A 23031-nucleotide genomic window follows, 5' to 3' on the forward strand; every position below is an offset into this window, starting at 1 on the left:
CATCTAAGTCCGGTTCCCCATCTATAAACATTCGGGAGCTCAGACGTTGACCCTCAGCTAGGCTGACCCCCAGGTTAGGAACAACAAGGAGAGGGTTATTGAAGGGAAAACATCGATGGCCGTCTCCTGTCTCGGTGAAGAAAGAGGGAGAAAATGTGTGTGAGGGGGGAGAGGGGAGTCAATTATAGCAAAGTCATGTGGGAAATTATAGTTTGTCGTAATCGTGATGGCTCAGGAAATAAGTGTAATTCACATCCCAAGTCTGGTATCTTGTCGTCTCTTCTCCTGGTTCAATGGCATTGTGTGTGTGTGTGTGTGTGTGTGTGTGTGTGTGTGTGTGTGTGTGTATTACACTGAGCTGAGAACACACTCCTTGCTGCAGTCCCATAGCCTCCCTGTCTGTCTCCTCCTGCCACAATCAGCTCTACAGCTCGAAAAGCAGATTATATAATCCACCCAAACCTACTCACCTAAGCTCAGAAGGAATTGTTGTGTTTCTCTCACACTCACACACACACACACACAGATACACACACACACACACTCCAACAGGATTAGTATGCATATTAAATCAAACTGGAGGGAAAGCAGTGCCCCCCACACTCCCGCGTCTGTATTAATGAATTGCAGCAAGATCTTTATAGATAAGACAAAATAATCACCTTTACTCCACCTGTGCTTGTTTATGTTCTAACAAGACTCAAGCAGATTGATTCCATGTTTACAAGTATATTAAAATAAAATGCATATTCACAAAACGTAAGGCAAGAAGGCGATTACTTCCAACTAAATTAGTGTGTATGGGATATAATATTGGTGATGCAGATTCAAGTAGAGATTATATTATTATTTTAATGAGTTTTATATTAAAACAATACTTCAATCTTAAACTCCTACAGCTGGTTAGCACGAGTGAAAATAAGTGACTGGTCGGTGTAATCATGAGCCCGGGACACAAGAGCTGACCGCCGTTACAACAGGAGAATAAAACACGTCTGTTACAGTCTGGTGATTAGACACAAGACGGTAATGGATTGAAAAAAGGGATTACAATTTAAAAAAAAAAACTGGAATGAAGAGAAGAGAAATCAGGAAAGAGTTGCGAGTAAAAAGAGACAGATTTGTTTTTTTCTTTCTTTCCCGCCCCGTCTGGTTTTCTATAAGAGGAACCAGAGGAGATAAGAGGAGAAAGGCCTGTCACTCAGAGGAACAATCCTCCCTGTGTCCCCTCCTGCTCCTCCCTCTCCCTCCAATTTCCACCGATTCCCGCTGAGATAGAGTCGCTGCTCACAGGGACGCTCCAGTGACATCACCACTCTACATATGGAGAGGCCTGCAAGCTCACCGCCGCCACAACACACACACACACACACACACACACACACACACACACACACACACACACACACACACACACACACACACACACACACACACACACACACACACACACACACACACACACACACACACACACACACACACACACACACACACACTTTAGTGATTTAAGTTATTTGAGCTTTATTTAATAGAGTGGTTTCTTGAGATCACATTTGTTTCATGGAATTCCGGCCATAAAGCGTGTTTAAATCGTCCCAAAGTCACACAGGCAGATAGACGGCAGCAGGGCCTGATAGTGCAAACAGTGACTCCTATTCGGCTCATGCAAAACTTTGAGCTATGGCTTGATTCAGGTGAAACGTACTTCACTTCAGGATCGCAAAACAAAAGCCAGAGCTTCAGATTGATTTGCCTGTCTGAGAGGATCAAGATTGAACAAAACAATTTCTGAAATAAACTATTTTCATGGTTAAAAATCCAGGTCTAAATTACTGCCAGAAAAAATGTAAAATAGAGACTAATTATTTTGGTATCAGGCAATAAGAGATGAAGAATTCTAGAAGGCAATATAGATGGAGGACAGAAAGATCGAAGCAAATCCACGGTAATCTGTAGAGACTTTGGAGCAATGGCGGATGTTTTGCTTCCAGTGGGACAACAAAGGCTCAAACACGCGATGGGGTTGGGAAAGACGAACAAGCGTCCGCTCTTATAATGGGGCAAAAATGTTTCACCTCAGCTCTGTGAATGAGACACAGATGTCAACATCACCCCGTTCTTTGTGATTTGAGCAGAGAAGAGGCGATGTGAGCGGCACGGAGCCCACTGGCGTTCCCGTCGCCTCTCGGGCCTCTGGCACTGCGATACGTCAACGAGGAGCTCGAGCGGCTGCGGTCAGGACTGAACCATCTTCTTATGGGGGTCAAAGACGTATCGTTTAAAATGCAAGTGGATGCCGACGGGCGTGGAATCTGTTTTGGGCTCGTCTTCGCTTCCTCCTTTGCTGCCGCCCTTTCCCTTCTTCTTGGAGGAGGAGGATAGCGTCTGCTTCGTCTCTGGGAGAAGACCCTCTGAAGAGAAGATGAATGGGAAAATCGATTAGCATCTATGATCATTACAAACCAATCAACCACACCAAAACACACATTGTAATTTTCCAACTACCCTAAAGTTGTTATGAAGATCAAGTGATGCCCTCATCTTCCTCATGATGCTGATGAACACGTGGAGAAGGCCTGTAGACGCTCCTCCACCCTTTGACTTATACTCATTACCTACGTTAGTCTGGACCGGTGCTGACATTTACATCCAGCCTCTGTCTACTCAGTCACACACTCATCGCTCTGTTCCTGCCGTGACCTTTGACCGCCGCTGCTAAACGTTCTTCATCTACACGCTCTCCTGTAGCATCTATAGCATTGCGCCATTGATTTGAAATCATGCGCTTGTGTTTGCTTGCTGTGTCGCGAGCATGTGGACTACAGAAACGTGCTGAGCTCATGCACGGCGGCGCCGGCATTCCTCGTGTTATCGCTATGCCGATGTAAGGGTTGTTATGGTTGCTCGGCAGCCGGAGATCTCTTCTTTTGATCTACTATCTGCTGAAAATGTCTGCGGCCCGTATGACTCACGCTGGCGTACAGGTTTGAATGCAGCCGCTTGACGTCAAATGACATTCCAGGTAAGTATGTGGACACAACATTTACATTTCAGATGCAACATGACTGCACAGAACCCTGCTGCTGCACTTTGAACTCAAATTGCGTTGGTTTTAGACGGTCCCACAATCAATATGACTATAAAAAAAAGTGGGTAAAGCTGGATCGGCGCTGTTCCCTCCGGTCCTGAACACCACAGAGGACCTCAGTTGGACACGCCTGCATTTATGTCCATGCGTGATGTATGTGTGCGCCCGTGTGTCTGCGTGTGTGTGTGTGTGAGTGCGGGGCAGCGTGGAGGATGTAGGCAAGGTTCTCTTTCTAAATGTTTTTGTTTTCTCTTCCCTCCCGGTGTGGAGCCGCGGTTCCAAGCAACAGAAGGTAAAATAAACACGGAGCAGACTTCCCCCGGAACACGGGCCATCCCCCAGAGGAATCCTGGGAATGCGGCTTGGGATGTCGAGCCTACCGCTCTCGACCACATCCTGAAGAACCGTCCGCAAAAGCCCCCCCCCCCAAAAAAAAAACAGGGAGGGAAAGAGAAAGTGCTCTGTGTGTGTGTGTGTCTGTGTGTGTGTGTGTGTGTGTGTGTGTGTGTCTGTGTGTGTGCTGACGATGAACACACAGACTCAGACGACATCAGATCCCTGGAAGCCACAATAAATGAGTTTGACGTGTGCCGCCCGCCCTCCGTTAAGAGGGATCGGCTCTTTTAGCGGCGCTGCTGTGACCGCCTCACGTCCTTACCTTGCACCCGAATCTTGAACTTCCCGCTCTGGCCGAACCCGCCCTCGATGACGCCGCTCTCGCCCGTCGACAGCGTGACCTTCAACCCCAGGAAGAGCTGCAAGTTCGTCTCTTTCTTGAAGAGGTTCCGGCCGATCACGGTGTAATCGTCGGTCACCTGAGCGGGAGAGAGCGGAGAGGCGACTCAGGATTTAAGGACACATATCAGAGCATGAAATGTGGAAAAAGAAATTAAAAGTGCTTATAAAAACAGTGTCATAACAACCGTGTGATCTCATTCTCTCTGTGCAAACTCATGCACGTGTTTCAGTTTGATGTCCTGCTTCTCTCCTTTAGATTTCGCAGGTTGCCTTGACTTCACAACCTCCGCCATGTAAAGGTGAGGAAGAGGAGCTTGCTCGTCAGCCACATTCTCTCAGACCCGCCGCCTGAGTGTCTCGCTCTTCTCTCTTTCATCCCTCTGCGCATTTTTGCTATATTTGTTTGTATTCCTCGCTTATCATCCATCGCTAAATCGCTCTAACCCGCCACTGATCTGATAAAGGGAGGGCACCGCTCTGTCTCCGACCCAAACCCCCACCGCCAGCTCTTCCTCTCTCCTCTGCCTAACCCTCACACACTCTTGAATGTTTGACCCCGGCCGTCCGTGGCGCGTGACTGATGTGCTGATAAAAAAAATATATAACACAGTTGCTGTAAATGTTTGGCAGACGTGGACGCGCTCGTCACGTCGCAACAATGTCAGCAATGTGTCCCTTAAGCAAATTCTTCACTCTGGAAATGACAACTGCCGCATTCTGGCGGAGGGAGAGGCGAACGCTGCGTCACGTGACCATGACGTGACCTCCCTCGCGCCCGCCGCTACGCTCCAGAGTCGCTGACTGGAGCTGTCGACGCCCTGAGGTGCTAACAGCGGGAAAATCTGTTCACACACTTGACCCCTGGCCCGAGCGTGACCCTGCAGGAGGGCGTCTGGGCCGACAGGGGACGTTTACTGTACGGTGCAGAGCGGCGCTACTGAAGGAGAAGTCGGAGAAAAGTTCAGTTCAGCGGCGCAAACTTTGAAATATTCAGAGAAAAAATGTAATGAATGAGAAAAGACACGGAGACGAGATACGATCAGAATGAAAGGCAGAATAGCAGTCAAGCCGGAGGAAGAAAGAGAAGGAACGATGCCGAGCCGGAGCAGCACAGTTAGAACCATGTGGGTATTCCTGTGCCACTCAGGTGTGTCCAAACAGCGCCAGCATCCCACACCCAGACAGGGCGGCTGGCGTCAGGCGGCCACACACACGCCTCTCATTCCCAGCACACGCCAGGGCACGAATACCCACCATACCTTACGCACCGCTCAGCAGGGCAGCATACGCCTGCTTGTTTGCGCGTGTGTGTGTGTGTGTGTGTGTGTGTGTGTGTGTACGTGTGTGTTTATGCCGATACAATAGGGGTTCCGTGTCAGAGTCGCGCTCCAGTGATACCAGCAATGACAAACATCCCCGAGAGAAGCGGGAGCAGGAGGAGCGCGAGGTGACGGAGAGGGCAGAGGAGCCAGAGCTGAGGCGGCAGGAGGGAAAAGACCAGTTTGAACGGAAGAAAATGAAAGATGTAAGATTGAACGGCGTGACCTTTGACCTGAGAGTGTCCACACTCACCCGCTCCACCTGTCCCTCCTTGTGTTTGGTCTTGTAGATGCGCAGGCGAGGCAGGGCGCTCTCGGCGTAGCTCTTGTCTTCAAAGCCCTGCAGCAGACGCCCTTGGAAGGCCAGCCGACACGCGTTGGCGTGGATGTCGCTGTCCAGCTTAGAGCCGATCACCAGGCAGAGCGAGGGACACGTGACCGCCCGCTCAAACTCCACCAAGGCCCATTGCTGCGGCTCCAGACCGGAACCCGTCTCTCCCTGTCCTGTGGCGTATTCGTCCTGGTAGAAGTACTCCCTGTCAAAGGTGAAGGGTGCGTCCGGCAGCTCAGCGGGGGGCGGTTGATTGTCCGTGGGGGGCTCGGGGACGGCGGCGGGCGGCAGGCCGAAGAAGGTCACCTTCCCCATCACCGTCTCGTGACCCACTGTGATGTGGAACTTGGCGCGGGTGGCGAGAGAGCCCTTGAAGTAGCCGATCTTCCTGACGGAGATGACAGCGGCGTGGAGGGTGTGCAGGGACCCAGGGGTGCACACTACGCCACGCTCCAACAGCTTAGGGTCAAACTGTGTCACACACACGCCCACGCGGTCGCCCTGCATGGCCCCTGGCACCGGCTTCCGGAACATTTGCACGGACTTTACCTTCTTGGTGACCTGACAGTCAAACAAATGTGGTCAATAAAATGGCAAAAATCTATTTTACCTATCAATCTCTCTATATATTTTTGACTGACACAGTGTTATTAATGGTGTGTGTTGTTGTTACACCTGGATAAATGAAGTGTGTGGACGTGACAGAGACTCAGTGTTATTTTAGCCGTTTGCTGCCTCCAAGAGGTGAAAATGAAAACTGCACACAAAACTGCTGAGCGTGACTTTAAGTGGTACTTTGCTGCACCTGGTCTACATTACCCCCCTTCGACCCCCCCACCTTAAACTGACACATCTTCTGACCCTGATCTGTCCTGATCCTCTTCCTCCTCCTCCTCCTCCTCCTCCTCTTTGTCCCCTAATGTCTCCTCGTCCCCAGCCTTCAGATACACCGGTTGCCTTCTTCTGAGACATTCCCAGCACTCGGGAACGCTTCCTGCAGGTAAACATCGGGGGCAGCGTACCTTCAGAGCTGGGATTTCCACGGTGTCGTTGATGGCCAGCGACCCCTGCAGGATGGTTCCAGTCATGACCGTTCCCTGACCGCGGATAGAGAAGCAGTGGTCCACCGCCATGAGAAGGTCTCCCCCAGGATGCCTCTGAGGGAGGAATGTCTGCTTCTTCAAAAGCTGAGACAGACAAGCACACACACAATAAGAAACACACACACGCACGCACGCAAGATAATACTGTCATAACATTTCAGGGTCAAGCGTGTGACTGTGAGGCGCACAAACACACACATGCACCCAGATAAAAGAGAGGGACTGCTCCTAATTAGATCCATATCTGGCCGGTGTGGAGTCTGACTGTACTTTGGTTTCACTGAGACTGCCAAGTACACCGTCTCTCACACTGACGCTGGAGTGGAGGTTACACTGCTGCGTCCTTCACTGTGGGCTACAGAGCCATTTCTCCCTTTGACCAATTCATGGTTTCATTCTGATCAAACGTTTAAAACAAACGGCCCTGATTGACAAATGTAATAAATCACCATGAAATCAAGCAATAAAATTAAGACAAAATTGGTTTTCAAACACAGATGTATCCCTCTATTTCTGCCGCTGCTGCTGCTGCTTTCCCGTCTTTACCTGGATTAACTCCGTCACGCCCTGCGCCTCCTCTGTGTCGGGGGCCTCGGGGCCTCCGGGCTTTGCTGCCACGGCGATCACGGGACAATCCTTGAACCTGCACAAAAACTTTGAATGTTATTTGACCGTGCTTTGATGATGAGGTGATGATTACAGTTACAGTTCCACTAATTAATACGTTGGCATAGGTTGAGAGTGGATACACACATACTTTTAAGTCACTCCCATCATGTGTGTGCGTACCTGGTGCCCTCCAGTGTTTTGTGCAGCCTCTTGGTCATTTTCTCAATGGCGCTCTCTCGCTTGTTGGGTGGCAGTAAGTCTGTCTTGTTGAGGACGACCACCATGCGGGAGCAGGTTAGCTCCCCTATCAGCAGACACTCTGCAGTCTGAGTCTGCATTCCTTTCACCACATCCACCACCAGCATCATCAGGTCAATGATCTGAGCCCCTGCAGAGAACACAAAGTGGACACAATGAGAAAGAGTTCTGATTTCGATTGAGGAGCTGAGTGGAGCCCAAAGCGACTGACTGTCACTTCTGCCTCCATACAAATCTTGAGTGACGCCTGCTATGAAGCCAACAACAGCAGGACAAACAGGAATGAACGCAGACGTCTAAGAATAACAGCAGAACAAGAGCAGAAAATAAGAAGGAGGGGAGCACAAAAGGCAGAAAGAGTAAAAGGCTAGAGGGTTGAAATTAGAGCTCCGGCTCACTTGGTTGTCTTTCCTTTAACTCTTTTCTTTTCCTGGCTTTGGCTCCCTCTCTTTCCTGTGCTCCCCTCGTTTCTCTCCTTCTATTTGGCTCCTTCTCTTTCCTGTGCTCTCCCCACTTGGGACATGAGGGGAAGTTTAATACATACCCCAATCCCCACACCTTCCTTCCTCCCTAATCTACAGCATGTGCCACCCCACTGGCTCGTTGGCTGGGTTCAGTACATATGTTACACGACACTGAATCGCTCAATACTGGAACGTTTGAGCGACTCCATCCTGCTTTCATACAAACACCGTTACTCCCAGCACAATATGCCTTTATGAAGTCTGTGCTCCATCAGCTTTTTTAAAAAATGGCAAGGGGGGGGGCTTTTTGGTACAGTTGTGTGCCTGATGTTAAGGGGGACAGACAGAAGACAGACTGTGTCCCTCTGGGTGTGCTTCTTCATCTCTTCCAGAGCGCTGAACTCACCGTCTTCATACATCAAACATTCCATATATGAGACGCCCACCTCGGCTTCATGCTGACTGAGGGCGCCCTCTGCTGGTTAGGTCAGATTTGCTACACAGAACAACTGCAGAGTACCCCAAAAAAGTACAAGGGATGGTTGATAAGTAGTGAGCACGACATGAAAGTAAGTGAGTGACAGATAGATCAGTGGAAGTGACAGACATATGTTTGGTGTTTTTCCATCTTATGGGCTGTAGATTTTTAAGATTATATTTCCTTCAATGAACCGTTTAACTAATAGAATGAGAAAAGATTAATAGACAATTAACATAGTCATTAGCTGAAGCTCTATATGTACTACTATTCTGAGCTCTTTCTTATGATTTGATTTGTCTGTCCCTCCAAATTCTAATTTCTAGAAGTTAACTCAATTAACAACTTACATTTGTTTCAGACTTTCACCACATCGTTAAGTGTCTCTGGAGGGACACAAATCCAAATCTTTGTATCAAGACGCAACACTTTATGCAACAACAACAACAACAACAATAACAAGTCCCATCATGCTCTGTAGCCAGTATATCTGACTCAAGCACGAAGAGAGTTTAAACATCTCACCTCCAATGATAGTCCGGATGAGCGAGGCGTGACCCGGACAGTCCACCAGGGTGAACTGCAGGCTGTCATACTGCTGTGTCGCTCCGCAATCCCGCAGGTGCTCCGGGAGATCCACCGTGAAGGAGGAGAAGCCCAGATCCAGGGTGATGCCCCTCTCCCTGGACTGCGGGTTCTTGTCGAAGGCAGCCGTGGAGGCGGTGCTGCTCAGCGCCCTGGCAAGCGACGTCTTCCCGCTGTCTACATGCCCGAGCACCCCCACGTTGAAATTCAGGATTTTACCGCGACCGTCCCCTGATTCTGACATTTTTTGAAAAGCTGTTTAATGTCGCCTGTGTGGTTTGCTGTATTCTGAGTTGGACCTTGAACTCAGCACGAGCACAAACATCAGTCTGAGTTGTTGTTTTGTTTAGAAACGTGACGTTCATTCACATCCGCCAATAAACTCGAAGAACTAGGAAACAAGCGCCCCTATCTGACTCTCTTGTTGTCAAAACACCATAGCAGACGAATACAGAGAAGTTTGATTCGGCATGAAAACAGTTGGGAGAGATGACTTCCTTACTTCAGCAAAAACCAGCCTGACGACAACATGCTTTCAAGCGGAACCTTGTGTTACACTACCTAATATACCTAAAGCTTGAAGGAATCTAGGAAACATGACGAAAGCCCGTTAATTAAAGAATTAATTATGAAGTGGCTACAACCTGAATATATAGAACACGTTTCCGTGATTTTGTTCTATTTTGCGCTTGTGATTAATATTTACATACAAGCGAGTTGTGGGTAGTTTCTAGTACGTCAAAGCAAATGAAACACAAACGGAAATGAAAACTGTGGTTGGTCTGACAACAATAACTGACGTGCGCTTTAGCCAATAAACGTGCAGTATTACTTCACACGGTCCAATGGGATTACTGTATGGAGTAAATGGGCGTAACTTTGGTCAATCACTTCCTCCCATTTCCCTAGTTACCCGCATGGAAACACATTTCTCTTGTGTTTGAGTTTCGGCGCCGATTGCGCTGTGAGGATCGAATTGGGTCATCGGAAGCATTTACTCGATTTTAATCCCACCGTAGTTGTTTTCACATCGCCGATTTGTAGAAATTAAGCAACAATGAAGATCGAAGAGGTGAAAAGCACCACGAAAACCCAGCGGATCGCCCCTCACAGTCACGTCAAAGGACTCGGGCTAGACGAGGCCGGGAGTGCTAAACAGTCATCATGCGGTCTAGTGGGACAGGAGGCTGCCAGAGAGGTAATGGCCGCTGTATAATACATTATGTGGGTTATCAATGTCAAGATTAGAGCGTTGGTGGATAGTAATTCATCCATTACAGGCAGTGGGCGCATTTTGTGCATGAGGAAAGTAGTTTCCGAACAGCCCTGTGATGTCGCTGTTGCACACCTTCACCCTCGGGTCAGAGGTGAAAGTGAACTTGGCGTCCAAATCCAACCAGTAATTCCCAGAATGTCAGCATCTCTACCTTCGTTACATACGTTTCTTTATACTTTAACAACAGTCCACACAGATGTCAAGGCTCAGCGGACGGTATTTCCATTTGGACCTTGAACTCGCCACAAGCAGAAACATCAGTCTGGTGTATGAAGCGTCTACGTCATAAATATATACAACATACCTACGCGATTTGGTTCAATTTTGCGTTTAATATTAATATATACATATGAGCGAGTTGTTGATAGTTTCTAGTACGTCAAAGAAAATGAAACACAAACGGAAATGAGAACTTTCCCGTCCCGCGGTTCGTCTGATGAAGAGAACTGACATGAGCTCCAGCCAATAGACGTGCAGTATAACTTCGCACAGTCATGGTGTAAATAGACGGTACTTAGGTGAATTACTTCAACCGAATTTCCATAGCAACCCGCATGGAAACGATCTCCACGTGTGTTTACATGGTGTCAGATAGCTGTGTGACGCCATAGAAAGCGCTCTCGTATTAAAGATGGATATATATGTTTGACGCGGTAAAAGAATCCAATCAGTTTATTAGAGTCTTGATCTTAGTCCCGCTTGTGTTGTTGTTGTTGTCGTCACATCGCCGATTTGTAGAAATGGCAACAATGAAGATCGAGGAGGTGAAAAGCAACACGAAAACCCAGCGAATCGCCTCTCACAGTCACGTTAAAGGACTCGGACTAGACGATGCAGGGAATGCTAAACAGTCCTCATGCGGTCTAGTGGGACAGGAGGCTGCCAGAGAGGTAATGGAGGCTGTGCAGTGTATAATTTGGGTTATTGATGTCCAGATTGGAGAAGTTTTGGACAACAATTCATCAGTTGCAGGCAGTGGATGCATCACTTTTGCCTCAGGAAGCTTGTTTAACCTTCACCTCAGGGTCAGAGGTGAAAGTGAAGTTGTCTGTTAAAGGGAAATCCAGATACTCTTGATGATCATGAGCAGTACTTCCCTAAGTGTTAACATCTCAATCTACATGCTCATAAGGGGTTGCAGAGCTCATCTCCAGCTGGTTTCTCAGTGAATGATGTTAGAATTAAAATTAGAATCAAATAACATTGAAATCAAACAGAAATTGCGTGTTTGTATTATCACTGTTAAAACACAATCTGTCTCTTTTACTTTGCAGGCTTGTGGCATCATTGTTGAATTGATCCGTACAAAGAAGATGTCAGGGAGGGCGGTTTTGCTGGCTGGGCCCCCCGGCACAGGAAAGGTACTGTGTGATGTTCATCCTGTGGTTTTTGCTGTACACTGTGGCCTTATTGTTATTGTTTTTCTTTATTTGATCAACCCTAACCCCCAGTTTCTGCCTCTCCTGCCATCAGACTGCGTTAGCCTTGGCTGTAGCACAAGAATTGGGCAACAAGGTTCCTTTCTGCCCCATGGTCGGCAGCGAGGTCTATTCATCTGAGATCAAGAAGACAGAGGTGCTGATGGAGAATTTCAGGAGGGCTATTGGTGAGTGTCACTTAGATTTGATTTCTTTATCCTCACTTCAGGCGAGTCTTTACAAAGGTGGCGTGGGAATTAGGGACGGATTTCTATCATAATCGTCCCTGGCTGTGTTTGTCAGTGGGGCTGTTGAAGGACAGTTGTTGACCAGTAGAAAGGGAAGAAGAAGAAAAAGATTATGATGCCCACCAGACTGAAAGGCAGCACCAGAAAGAAGGGGATCAGTGAGAGCGGCGATGAGAAGGAAGGAAGCTTCTAGAGCGGTGGTGGGGTGGGGGTTACTTTGTTTGTCTGGCTGCTGATGGTACCTGTCGCAAGGAAGGAAATGGAGCTCAGGGGAAGCAGAGAAGCAGAGATGTGGGCATCAGCACCTTTTGCTCCTCCCCTAGAACAGGATCTGCAGGGTGGTGGAGGTAAGGGGGGGGTCGCATTCTGCAGTTGTCGTCACCCTGTCGATAAGCGACCCCCGCCTAAGCACGGGAGCCCAGCCACCTGCGTGCTGCTCCGACTCGGGGGCCACAGGGCCGCATGAAAGAGGGACAAGCATTGCAGCGCGATCGTGTTACATAGAATGATAAACTCAGACCTGCACACGCACACACACGTCCTCCCGATGTAATCAAGTGCTTTCTTCTTTCGATACAGGAACATAAAAGCCAGATTGTGTGTGTGTGTGTGTGTGTGTGTGTGTGTGTGTGTGTGTGTGTGTGTGTGTGTGTGTGTGTGTGTGTGTGTGTGTGTGTGTGTGTGTGTGTGTGTGTGTGTGTGTGTGTGTGTGTGTATATACTGACCGTCATGTCGCCTGCATTTAGGATTGCGTATCAAGGAGACAAAGGAGGTGTATGAAGGGGAAGTGACCGAGTTAACCCCCTGTGAGACAGAGAATCCCATGGGCGGCTACGGGAAAACCATCAGCCACGTCATCATCGGCCTGAAGACGGGCAAAGGCACCAAACAGCTCAAGGTCAGTTTGGGTCATAGGTCAAGGTCAAGGTCGTACCGTAAATTGGCATTTAGAATGAGTTTTGTGATAGATTTACGCAGGTTTGAAGGAAAACTTATAAGTTATCAATAAAGCTTCCCCCACAATCCACTCGCCGACGTTGCACCCCGAACTGATGATGGAACTCTCTTTTTTCCTCAGCTGGATCCCAGTATTTACGAGAGCCTCCAGAAGGAGCGCGTGGAGGTGGGCGACGTCATCTACATCGAAGCCAACAGTGGTGCTGTGAAGGTAACGACGATAATGAAATAAGGAATAACTGCTCCCACTGTGGCTTTGTTGAGTCCCGCCTGTCCTCCTCACTCTGTCATCTCTCTGCTCTGCATGAAAGCTCTGCTGCATTTCTTTCCACTGCGCCCTGGAATGAAGCTTGCCCTCGCCCTATCTCTCCATCTCTCTCCAGCAGCGGCGGGCCTTGTGGCCTGCGTTGACAGGCTGTGTTGACGGCTCCTTTAATCGGCGCAGGTGGGCCGGGGGAGCGGCGGGTGGGGGCGCGGGGCGACTCCGGTCAGGAGGCCGGGCTGGACGCCACATTTGTTACTGTTGACAGCCGCCTCATGACCCTGCCTCCTCTAACTCTTTCATCCTTCAGCCTCGTGCCCTTCGCTCTGTGCTGGGTTCAGTCATACACCTGCTCTCCCCCCTCCTCTTCCTCCTCCTCCTCTCCCCCAAAGACACAGTTCGCAGCAGTCGGTATGGTTTTAGGGCTTTTCCTCTTCATTATCTTCTTATTAAAGCTCTCTTTATACCCGTGTCTTTGCAGAGACAAGGTCGCTGTGACACCTTTGCAACAGAGTTTGACCTGGAGGCGGAAGAGTACGTGCCACTGCCCAAAGGTGACGTCCACAAGAAGAAAGAGATCGTCCAAGATGTCACACTGCACGATCTGGACGTTGCAAACGCCAGACCCCAGGTACGTAACGGCAACCGCGTGTAACGACATGAAAGGAGTGCCAGCCATCCCAGTCAGGACACAACCACAGCGTTATCTCTCTGATTCTTTGACCGTTTCACCTTAGGGAGGCCAGGATATTCTCTCCATGATGGGACAGCTGATGAAGCCCAAAAAGACAGAGATCACAGGTAAGGAAAAGTCTGAGTAATCCTGCTCCGGACATCAGCACCTTCCTTCACCCTGTGCTCTTCTATTGCAGACAAGCTGCGCGCCGAGATCAACAAGGTGGTGAATCGCTACATTGACCAGGGCGTGGCCGAGCTGGTGCCCGGCGTGCTGTTTGTGGACGAGGTGCACATGCTGGACATCGAATGTTTCGCCTACCTCCACCGGGCTCTGGAGAGCACAATCGCCCCCATCGTCGTGTTCGCCTCCAACAGAGGAAAGTGTCTCATCAGGGGAACGGAGGACATCAGCTCACCACACGGGATTCCTTTGGATTTGCTGGACCGAGTGCTGATCATCCGCACCATGCTGTACACGCCGCAGGAGATGAAGCAGGTGAGCGTGACGGCGTTACTTTGTGACATCTGCACAGTCTGCTCGTGCGCTTGTGTCCCTAATGTCGGTGCGGTTTGCAGATCATCAAGATCCGAGCTCAGATCGAGGGGATTACAATCAGCGAGGATGCACTTTCTCGCCTGGCAGAGATCGGCACCAAGAGCACACTCAGGTAAAGAGACGCTTAAACCGGTGAAATGGGGTTTGTGTCAGGCAGCTCTTAATTCGCTGGTGGAATAGTGCGTGTACTGATTGGGCCTTGTTTCCTGTCCTCAGGTACGCCGTCCAGCTGTTGACCCCAGCCAGCCTGCTGGGTCGCGTCCAGGGGAAAGAGAACGTAGAGAGGGAGCAGGTAGAGGAAATAAACGAGCTCTTCTATGACGCCAAATCCTCCGCCAAGATCCTCCAAGACCAACATCACAAGTTCATGAAGTGAAAGCAAATTCCTCCCTTTTCCTTTCTTACTGCAGACTGTTGTTGATGGTTCACTTTGTTGTCTTTCTTTACATTTTGACAAACTTTAATCTCCCTCATGGTCACTCCAGTTTCCCCGCCTGTGCCTCGTTTACTGTAGAAGTTTTGTTCAAAAAACTTTTAAGGTTTATTCATTCTATTTGTTGATGAAAATGATTTCTTTTGGAATAAAAGAGAAAACAAATTGACTTGAATTAAAGTTTTTTTATTTTATTTAGATTGGTACAGAATGTTCCTTTGAGCAGCACAAGCATATTTAATGACATGAAACATTTGTTTTATCGATGTTTCTTAGCCTATTTTGGTGCTTTAATAAACTGCCAGACATTTCAGCTTGCAGGATAAAACTAAGTTATTTTAGGGAGGAAAGAACAGCAATCAAATACAACTTGTTTTGCTATTGTTTATACGATAGAGTAGATAAGTAGAAATGTACCAGCACTATAAAAACGGGATGCATTCTAATGAGAAATGGCGATAATACTGAAGAGATTAGCAAAATATCTGCGTTTTAAAGAGGAGAAAAAAGGTTCTTCATCTCAATGTGCAAGTCTGATAAATGTGTCGTAAAAAGCATTTTAGTGCAAAATATAAAGGTAATGGGCGGGGCAACCACAGCTGTCGAACAGGTGCTGTCCAATCACGGTTGAGCCTCGTCTCCCGCTACTTCCTGATTGGTTTAGCCGAGCGCGTGTTGAGAGCGGTCTCGCCTCCTGAGCGCACGCCGCTAAACACAGACGGAGCCGTTTTGCCCACCTTCTCTGCGAGGACACACACACACAGACACAAACTACAGTTCACTGAGGGGAGGAACACAGTTTGACAGGAGGGCCCTCTTCATCATCACCACCACCCTCCTCTGCCCCCCTGAACATGGAGTGGAAACTTACCACACTCCTCCATCACCTCGAACGTCTTGCTCTTCGCCGGTCCGCTTGAGCCCAGTTTGTCCTTCGCTCCAATCAGCTCCTCGGCCGTCACCTCGGGGCGCTGCTCTTCTTCCTCCTGACCTGGCTGAAGAGGAGGAACACGTCACGGAAACACCACAAACACCCACCCAAGCCAAGTGCTTGTGTATGTAAAGTTTGTTGTGATTTGACGCTAATAAAGTTAAATTGAATGAGTCTTACCTGAGACATGTTGGTGGGACAGTATCTTGTTGCTGATATCTTGTTGGGACTTCTGCTCTCCGTCAACTCTTCTTCTCTATGTCTCAGCCCCACATACACACACACACACAACCTTGCAGTGATTCTCCAGTGGACAATAAATCCGTCCAAGCCAAACAGATGACGTCAAGACTCCTCCTCTTGTCTGTTTTCCCCCCCTCTGGTTTCTCTCATGGCTGCCTCCTCTGCTGCTCCACTGGAGGAGGAGGAGGATGACATCACTGCTAAAAAGTCCTTCTGTCAACATAAAGTTCCTCCGACTAAATTCCAGAGGAGGACAAATGAAGTCCGTCCCTTTGTCGTCTCCCTCATGCTGAAGTCTCAAAGCACAACCGCCTTCAATGTAACATAAACTTAAACTCCTAAACTTCACATAATGCAGTGACTTATGTATAGATATGAGCACAGAGATGAGGACAGGCATCGCCCAGGATTACAAGAATGTTCCCACCCCTTCCTGTTTCCATAGTTACATCATTATTCTCCCCTGGGGGACCCTAATTTCAGTGGCACTCCATGCAGACAAATAAACAGAAAATATTTCCTGGCAACGTGTCCACAAATTGCCGAAATCCCACCTGGGAATAACGAAAACCAGAAGTCACAGCATTGAGTTAAACAGTTAAGTCTATATATGACTTACTCTATATAAAGATGCAACACTGATAATGAGAGAAATGTTATAAAATGTATCTGAGCAAACATTACAGCATGATTTGTTTATTTGTGGTGTAGAAAAAAGTGTCATCTTGGATCAAAAGGATCAAAAGCTGATCTCCTTGTGTCATGGTTTACAATGGAAAGACAAGAGAGACGTCATTAAAATAGTTTAACATCAACTGTACATTCATGGTTGACTCAAATATAATAATTGCTATAATCTGCCTCCAAAATGGTCAAAACTTGTTCTTCATAATTATTTGCACCGACCCCGGAATGATCCAGTATAACGTAACATCACAGGCACGTAAGGTCTCTCAAAGCTCCGCCCCCTCGCTGCTTTGACAGCCAGTCCAGCAGGCCGCGTCTCTACTTTCCACTCAGTAACGTCCATCTCCACCCCGGCTTGTTTAGGTGTGTTTCTTCCTGTAGCTGGGCAAGAGCTGAGTCCTCACGAACAGAACCAGACGAGTCTCCGTGAGGACGACGGCGGCGAGCACAAACGCCAGACAAGCTGCTCCCACCGCCACGTGGACCAGTCTGAACAACCAGCCGCTGTCACAGCAGAAGACGGCCTGGAGACAGACAGGAAACAAGCTCAGGGACAGGACAGAATGCAGGGACTGATACAGAGTTTATCATTGGTATCTATAGCAGATTTTATAGGGGAGGAAATAATTGATAAAATAGCGATTAAGTCCCAATCCAGACAGATCTTGAGTGAAGAAGAAGACCCGGGACAGACCTGAGACAGAGCTGTGATGACGGCACTGAGGCCCAGCGCCAGCAGCAGGAGGGGGGAGGGCAACAACCCCCGCAGAGGCGTCCACTGACTGGAGCGGAAGTATCGGTGGATGTAAAGGAGGCTGTGCGTGATGCGGAGGCCCATGTTGAGGCAGTTGGCCAGGATGAAGCCGACGCCTCCGGCCCACCAGGTCAGCATGTAGGACAGGGACAGGAAAGACACGGACAGGCCCAACATCACCACGTTGTACCTGAGGGACACAGCACAAACCAGACAGTATGAGACATTATGAGACATTGTGTGTGTGTGTGTGTGTGTGTGTGTCTACCCTCTTACTTGTCAACTTCTTCTTGGCTCATGGCAGCAAACACAAAGCACTCTGTCACGCCGTTTACAGCCAGCAGGAGGACGTAGCAGCTGTAGCATCGCAGCAAAGTGGGTCCTTCAGAGAGTTTAGATGATACATTGATTTGACAACACCAAGCAAAAGAGAAATAGAAATGTTCACACACACACACACACACACACACACACACACACACACACACACACACACACACACACACACACACACACACACACACACACACACACACACACACACACACACACACACACACACACACACACACACACACACACACACACACACACACACACACACACACACACACACACACACACACACACAGGTCTTTATTTGGTGACAGTATTGTAACTCACTGACCGGCCCCACTGCTCAACAGAGAGCCGCCGTAAATGTCCAGTGCCAGGTGAGAATAGGCGTAACCAAACACGGCGATGATCAGACCAATCACCAGCACCAGCTTCAGCAGGCGCTCCAGGACCTCTGCTGCTATGGCGACGTCCTCCTTTAGATCGAAACCACCATGAGGGAAGAACACAGCGACATGAAAAAAGAAGCTTTCGCCAAGCACTTCCACGAAGAAGAGTTGAGTTCATTTCTGAGGTTCAGACCTGTTTCTGACTCTTGACACTGCGGCCTCGCTCCAGCACTTTGGCGAAGAAGATGTAGAAGCTTTCCTCGATGGGCAGGAAGATGAAGCGCGCCACCATGGAGCCCAGATTGTTGACGATATCGTAAACGCCCTGGTCGCCAAAGCTGAGGACGTTCAAGAAGGTCATGACGTAGCGCTCGCCCTCCGTCAGGATCTGCTTCAGGAAGGACTGCTTATAGAAGCTCCACGTCAGCCGAGCAAGAGTCCAGTTGATCAGAGGCTACAAACACAACAGCAGAGAGAAGCTGACACGACATTGAGTCAAGGAAGCTCGGCTGAATGTACTGAGATAACAAACGTGCAGAATGAGATGTGGGTTAAACATCTGAGTGATGTATGAGTTTGTATCATATTAGACCACATTATAAGTCAGACTCTGAAAAGTAATTCCCACTCTAACCTTAACCCTATTTTCCAAACCTCTGGAATACTATGACTAAATGCTGACGCTACCTCTCCATCAGCTCTGGATGGCAGCAGATCTCCAACGCGAAGCAGAGGAAAACACATCTGGGTTGCCTTCTCAGATCCCAGGAACCGAAGGAAGTAGACCACATAGCAAAGCACCAGGAATCCTGTGTAGATCAACTAAGGAAAGATCATGGATTTAACGTCAACAAGTATGGAAAAGTGCTGACAGCAACTATAAGAAGAGATGAGCTCAGTTTTTACCTGAGCCAGAGAGAAGATGTAAAGGCCCCACTGACGAGCACACACTACCAGCACCACGGTTACGCTGCACTTAGCAACCATCGCCAGGCTCTCTGCGACCACCTTCAGCCGGACAAACATGTGTGCTTGGGCCAGAACCCAGAGGGGCTCAGCCAGAAGCTCCTGCACCGCTGCTGAGGCAAACAAACACACAGCCGGGCCATAATAAGGAATCGCCTTCGGATCTGGAACCTCCAGGAGCCACAGCCACACACAGACCAGCAGGGAGGCCCAGATCAAACCCAGGGGGAACCTTTAAGGAGAGGGGGGAGAGAGACAGAGGCAGGACACAGAGGTAACATCTGGACTGGTGTCTGTCATGTGGTTTCAGAATGCTTGTATATATATTTTCTGTAATATCAACTCACGTCAGCCATAGCAGGTTAATAACTTGTCTCCAGTTATGGCTTTTCCCAGATCCCCCACTCAAGCAGGCTTTCCGGAAGGCCTCCCTGGATAAGAACACTAATGTGGAATACAGCAGCGTAAGCCTGCATATACAAACACACACGTTAAAGAAGCTGCAACCACATACCACCAAGCTGCACTCTCTCTCCGGCTCTGTGTCCCTGTGTGTCATTACCTGACGTTGACGACCCCGATCAGCTCTTTAGACACAAACCGCAGAGTGAAAGCGTTTAGAAAGAAGGTGAGCACCCGGAACATCACCTAGGATCAAGCCAAGGAAACCACATTTATAGTTTATAATACCATATTTCGTTCGTCCACACATTAATATCATACATTGGACATCCAGATGAGTGAAACAAGCTGCTCGTTTACCTGTAATACTACATTATACGACGCCAGAGTGGAGGCATTCTGCAGTACATCCTGAGAGCTCATGGTGAACTTTCCCCCTCACCGGCTGAAAACTGCTCCTTCTTGACTCACTCTCAGCTTTCTTCTGCACACCAGGTAAATAATTTCATTATCAAGTCAACAAGGTGACTGCCAAATCTTTAGCAGGAAAACAAACGGCAGGTTTGGCCACTTTAAAAACAACAAACGCAAATCCTAACGTAAGAGACAGCGACAGACGCTTCACTTCCGTACACATTGTAAGGGATTTACGTTACGTGGTGACGTAAACTGAGCGCATGTGTTTCTACTTCACGCCGCTAGAGGGCGAAACCATCCGACTGACAATTTATTGTACTGCGAGATGAATGGTGGTGGCGTGTCTGAACAGTTCATATCTGCCGACATTAACGTGAATATTGCAAACAACATTGAGAAATATTGAGAAATAACGTCAAGGAGTTGTATTTGATGATATTTGATGCAAACGTTAGCGCAAAACAACTGCCAATTACCACTTCTGACCGATAGGGGCAGTCGTACGTCTTCCCTGCCTTTAGTTCACGACAAACCAATGAAGAAGAAAAGTAAAGGAAGGTAATGTAAACAGTGAGCTGCAAGTAGAGACGATTTTCTCTGCAGTATTATTGAAAGATTATTGCTATAGAAGACGCTGTCTTGTTGCGCGGATTTAGCAGACATCATTAGATACACGACCGAAGTCACTGCGTCGACAGCGGCTGGCATTATAGTACATTAGGTACATTACACTACTAGAGTATGTAAGCCTTCCGTGTTTGCTACGCCAACAGCAAGCAGCAGCAGCAGCGATGCCTCAGGGCGAAGCCGAGCGGTCGGCGCTGGTTCGGTCCCTCAACAGTCGCCTCGCCGTGACCGCAGTGTTCCGAAACTGGAGCCCCCGAGTCGTGCGACCGCTATGGATCGATTTCCACGGAGAACCACGACCATATGAAGAGTTACAGCCACGGACGGGACGAGAAGTGGCAACATTCGTGGGTAAATATCGTGTTGTTATCATTCAAATCGTCGTTTCATCTTCATTTGAAAGGCTCCGGTTTGATCTGCCATGTTAAACAAACGTGATGTCAAAACGCACATAATCTGACCACGTCACTTCAGCTCTTGATGTGCTGATTTGCAGTTTATGAAGACATTCAGTCATTTATTACTGTATGATCTAAACATCTGAAATGTGTATCTTCCTCTTAGGCCATCCATGGATGTTCAGAGATGCAGAAACTGACGAGCCACTGAACGTGAACTCCAAAGCCTTGTTCGTCGCTAAGCCAGTAGAGGAAGGACAAACCACATTTGTCAACATCACTTTACCAGGTGAGATCAGCCAGATATGAATGATGATCCTTATGAGTCAGTGCAATGAATTATACAGTTGGGGATCTGAACTACTGAAGGACTTTCAAACCCTGTATACAGCAAATAAAGTTCTGCTTTTTTGCCCTGTATTCCTCTTACATTATAATCATCTGTCCAAATAAATGAATATGCTGGTCATTTCTTAAGCATTCCCAAACATTTGACAAGCAATTGTCTTGTTTTCTACAGTTTACACCCTGAAAGACCGCGCTCTCCAGGTGGTCCGTCGCCTGGTACGGCCGGAGGACTACAGGAGTTTGGAAATCGGCCGTTGCCTTCACGAGGAGCTGGAAGATCAGCCCAGTGCGCAGAAAGATCTCCAGAGGATGAACCAGCGGGTAGAGCAATACCTGCTTCAAAGGATGCAAGGACAGGAGGAATGAGGCACGCCACTCTGCAGCAGCATATTGATCACTTTGATGGCGAACGTGTGTCAGCTGTGTCAATGTATCACACAATGTCAGAAAGGAAGGATGTCATAATAGTAGAGAAATAAGGTCAAAGGTGAGGGTTTTTCTCAAATAATTGGCAGCTGTTGACCTGTGGGACCTGCTGCTGTGTTCACTCACTGGTTTGAAACATGTATTCTCTCTTCAGCAGACCAACTTTGGGCACCTTTTACCTCTCAGCAGGAGCGTTTGTGATATACTGTAATGACAGTGTGTGTGTTATCAACTAGAATTTATCCTTTCTGTGAAATGTCAAGAATCTGCAAGGTTAATTAATGTAAATGATATTGGTGATGATCCACAAAGAAAACTGACACCTGTCTGAACACTCTGCTCTGCTAAACCCTACACACTCAGTTTGCCATATATCCAGGCTTTGTCAAATTCAATTCCATAAAGGAAGTTGTAGTTCCACTAAGTGACCAAGTTTTTTGTTATCAATAGTCAATATTCAGATCTGATTACCACAATGTTTACATTAATATAAATTTAAAGAAATATGCAAGTCTTATTGTCACAACAGGTGTCTCAGAAATGTCAGAAGTGTTTTTTCTTTATATTTTGGAATATGACAGAAGTGTGTCTACCTGTCCAGTGTCATGACCAATCAGCAGCTCCTATCCTGCACAAGTATTCATGTATGTTACAGCAACTTGTGTTTGGACGTTTGGAGTCTGAATTCAACGGTGAAGAGAAATCACTGTCCCTGTGTCGAGACGCGGTCATGAAACGGCCCGAGGAGCTCTGTTTTTGTCTTCGTATCTCTAAATTAAAACACAAAGTTGTTTCACATGTAAAACAAATTGTATAACTGCTGTATCGCAATGACTTTCATTGTTTATATTTAGTAAAAATATAAATAAAAGCAATATTAAATAGTTTGACAGGAGGTGAGAAGTGTGTTCTTTGTTGGGCCTCTAATCAGGCTAAGTTTGTCTCCAGCTGCTTATTATTTAAGATATTAGATGATTTTTTTAATTTTGCTGAATATTTTTATTGAAGAAAACATCTGGCATTACAATGAGTATCCAGTTATCGGACAATTTATGAGATTGTTTTATACATAGAGAAGGGGAGAAAAGAAAAGAGGGCGCAAAATGATGCAATGTAACCGTGGAGACTCAAATGACATCAGTGTTGCTTCAGGATGACATCATTCCACCACAGATGATTTTAATTGAGTTTTTAGTTATGTTTCTTTGCCAGAATCGAAACACTTTCTCCACCTCTCTAGCTTCCCAGTATATTTACTAAGCAGCACATCAGACATGGGAGTTGACGGTTTTTAATTGGATGA

General features: G+C 47.8%; 5 protein-coding genes across 6 annotated transcripts; 2 read left to right on the forward strand and 3 right to left on the reverse strand.

Annotated features, from left to right (window-relative positions):
- Positions 1–872: 872 nt before the first annotated feature.
- eefsec (eukaryotic elongation factor, selenocysteine-tRNA-specific) lies at positions 873–9718 on the reverse strand. Its single transcript, XM_076141245.1, has 7 exons — positions 8917–9718; positions 7372–7579; positions 7129–7225; positions 6502–6666; positions 5402–6040; positions 3750–3906; positions 873–2414 (listed from the first exon to the last, which is right to left on the reverse strand). The coding sequence occupies exons 1-7, from the start codon at positions 9218–9220 to the stop codon at positions 2239–2241; spliced, it is 1746 nt and encodes a 581-aa protein (XP_075997360.1). The 5' UTR covers positions 9221–9718; the 3' UTR covers positions 873–2238.
- Positions 9719–9879: 161 nt separating this feature from the next.
- On the forward strand, positions 9880–14965 carry ruvbl1 (RuvB-like AAA ATPase 1). Of its 2 annotated transcripts, none has more exons than XM_076141039.1 (10): positions 9880–10174; positions 11527–11613; positions 11726–11858; positions 12665–12816; positions 12997–13086; positions 13619–13768; positions 13875–13938; positions 14010–14311; positions 14392–14483; positions 14588–14965. In XM_076141039.1, exons 1-10 carry the CDS (start codon positions 10034–10036, stop codon positions 14745–14747), a joined length of 1371 nt encoding a protein of 456 aa, XP_075997154.1. In that variant the 5' UTR covers positions 9880–10033; the 3' UTR covers positions 14748–14965. The 2 variants fall into 2 exon arrangements, with proteins under 2 accessions (XP_075997154.1, XP_075997153.1); XM_076141038.1 differs by lacking the exon at positions 9880–10174 and adding an exon at positions 10781–11142.
- A 9-nt stretch (positions 14966–14974) lies between these two features.
- On the reverse strand, positions 14975–16275 carry mustn1a (musculoskeletal, embryonic nuclear protein 1a). Its single transcript, XM_076141040.1, has 3 exons — positions 15916–16275; positions 15676–15799; positions 14975–15546 (listed from the first exon to the last, which is right to left on the reverse strand). The coding sequence occupies exons 1-3, from the start codon at positions 15922–15924 to the stop codon at positions 15449–15451; spliced, it is 231 nt and encodes a 76-aa protein (XP_075997155.1). The 5' UTR covers positions 15925–16275; the 3' UTR covers positions 14975–15448.
- Positions 16276–16658: 383 nt separating this feature from the next.
- rft1 (RFT1 homolog) lies at positions 16659–20149 on the reverse strand. The gene is made up of 10 exons (XM_076141037.1): positions 19873–20149; positions 19673–19758; positions 19458–19580; positions 19051–19342; positions 18832–18966; positions 18338–18598; positions 18087–18231; positions 17696–17801; positions 17360–17609; positions 16659–17189 (listed from the first exon to the last, which is right to left on the reverse strand). The coding sequence occupies exons 1-10, from the start codon at positions 19933–19935 to the stop codon at positions 17025–17027; spliced, it is 1626 nt and encodes a 541-aa protein (XP_075997152.1). The 5' UTR covers positions 19936–20149; the 3' UTR covers positions 16659–17024.
- A 297-nt stretch (positions 20150–20446) lies between these two features.
- Positions 20447–22618, forward strand: vhl (von Hippel-Lindau tumor suppressor). Its single transcript, XM_076141427.1, has 3 exons — positions 20447–20907; positions 21121–21243; positions 21475–22618. Exons 1-3 carry the CDS (start codon positions 20721–20723, stop codon positions 21666–21668), a joined length of 504 nt encoding a protein of 167 aa, XP_075997542.1. The 5' UTR covers positions 20447–20720; the 3' UTR covers positions 21669–22618.
- The last annotated feature ends 413 nt before the right edge of the window (positions 22619–23031 follow it).

Source organism: Genypterus blacodes, unplaced genomic scaffold (assembly GCF_046128005.1).
Source record: "Genypterus blacodes isolate CSIRO-AG114 ecotype Tasmania unplaced genomic scaffold, CSIRO-AGI_Gbla_v1 ptg000017l_1, whole genome shotgun sequence".
Classification (NCBI taxonomy): Eukaryota; Metazoa; Chordata; class Actinopteri; order Ophidiiformes; family Ophidiidae; genus Genypterus; species Genypterus blacodes.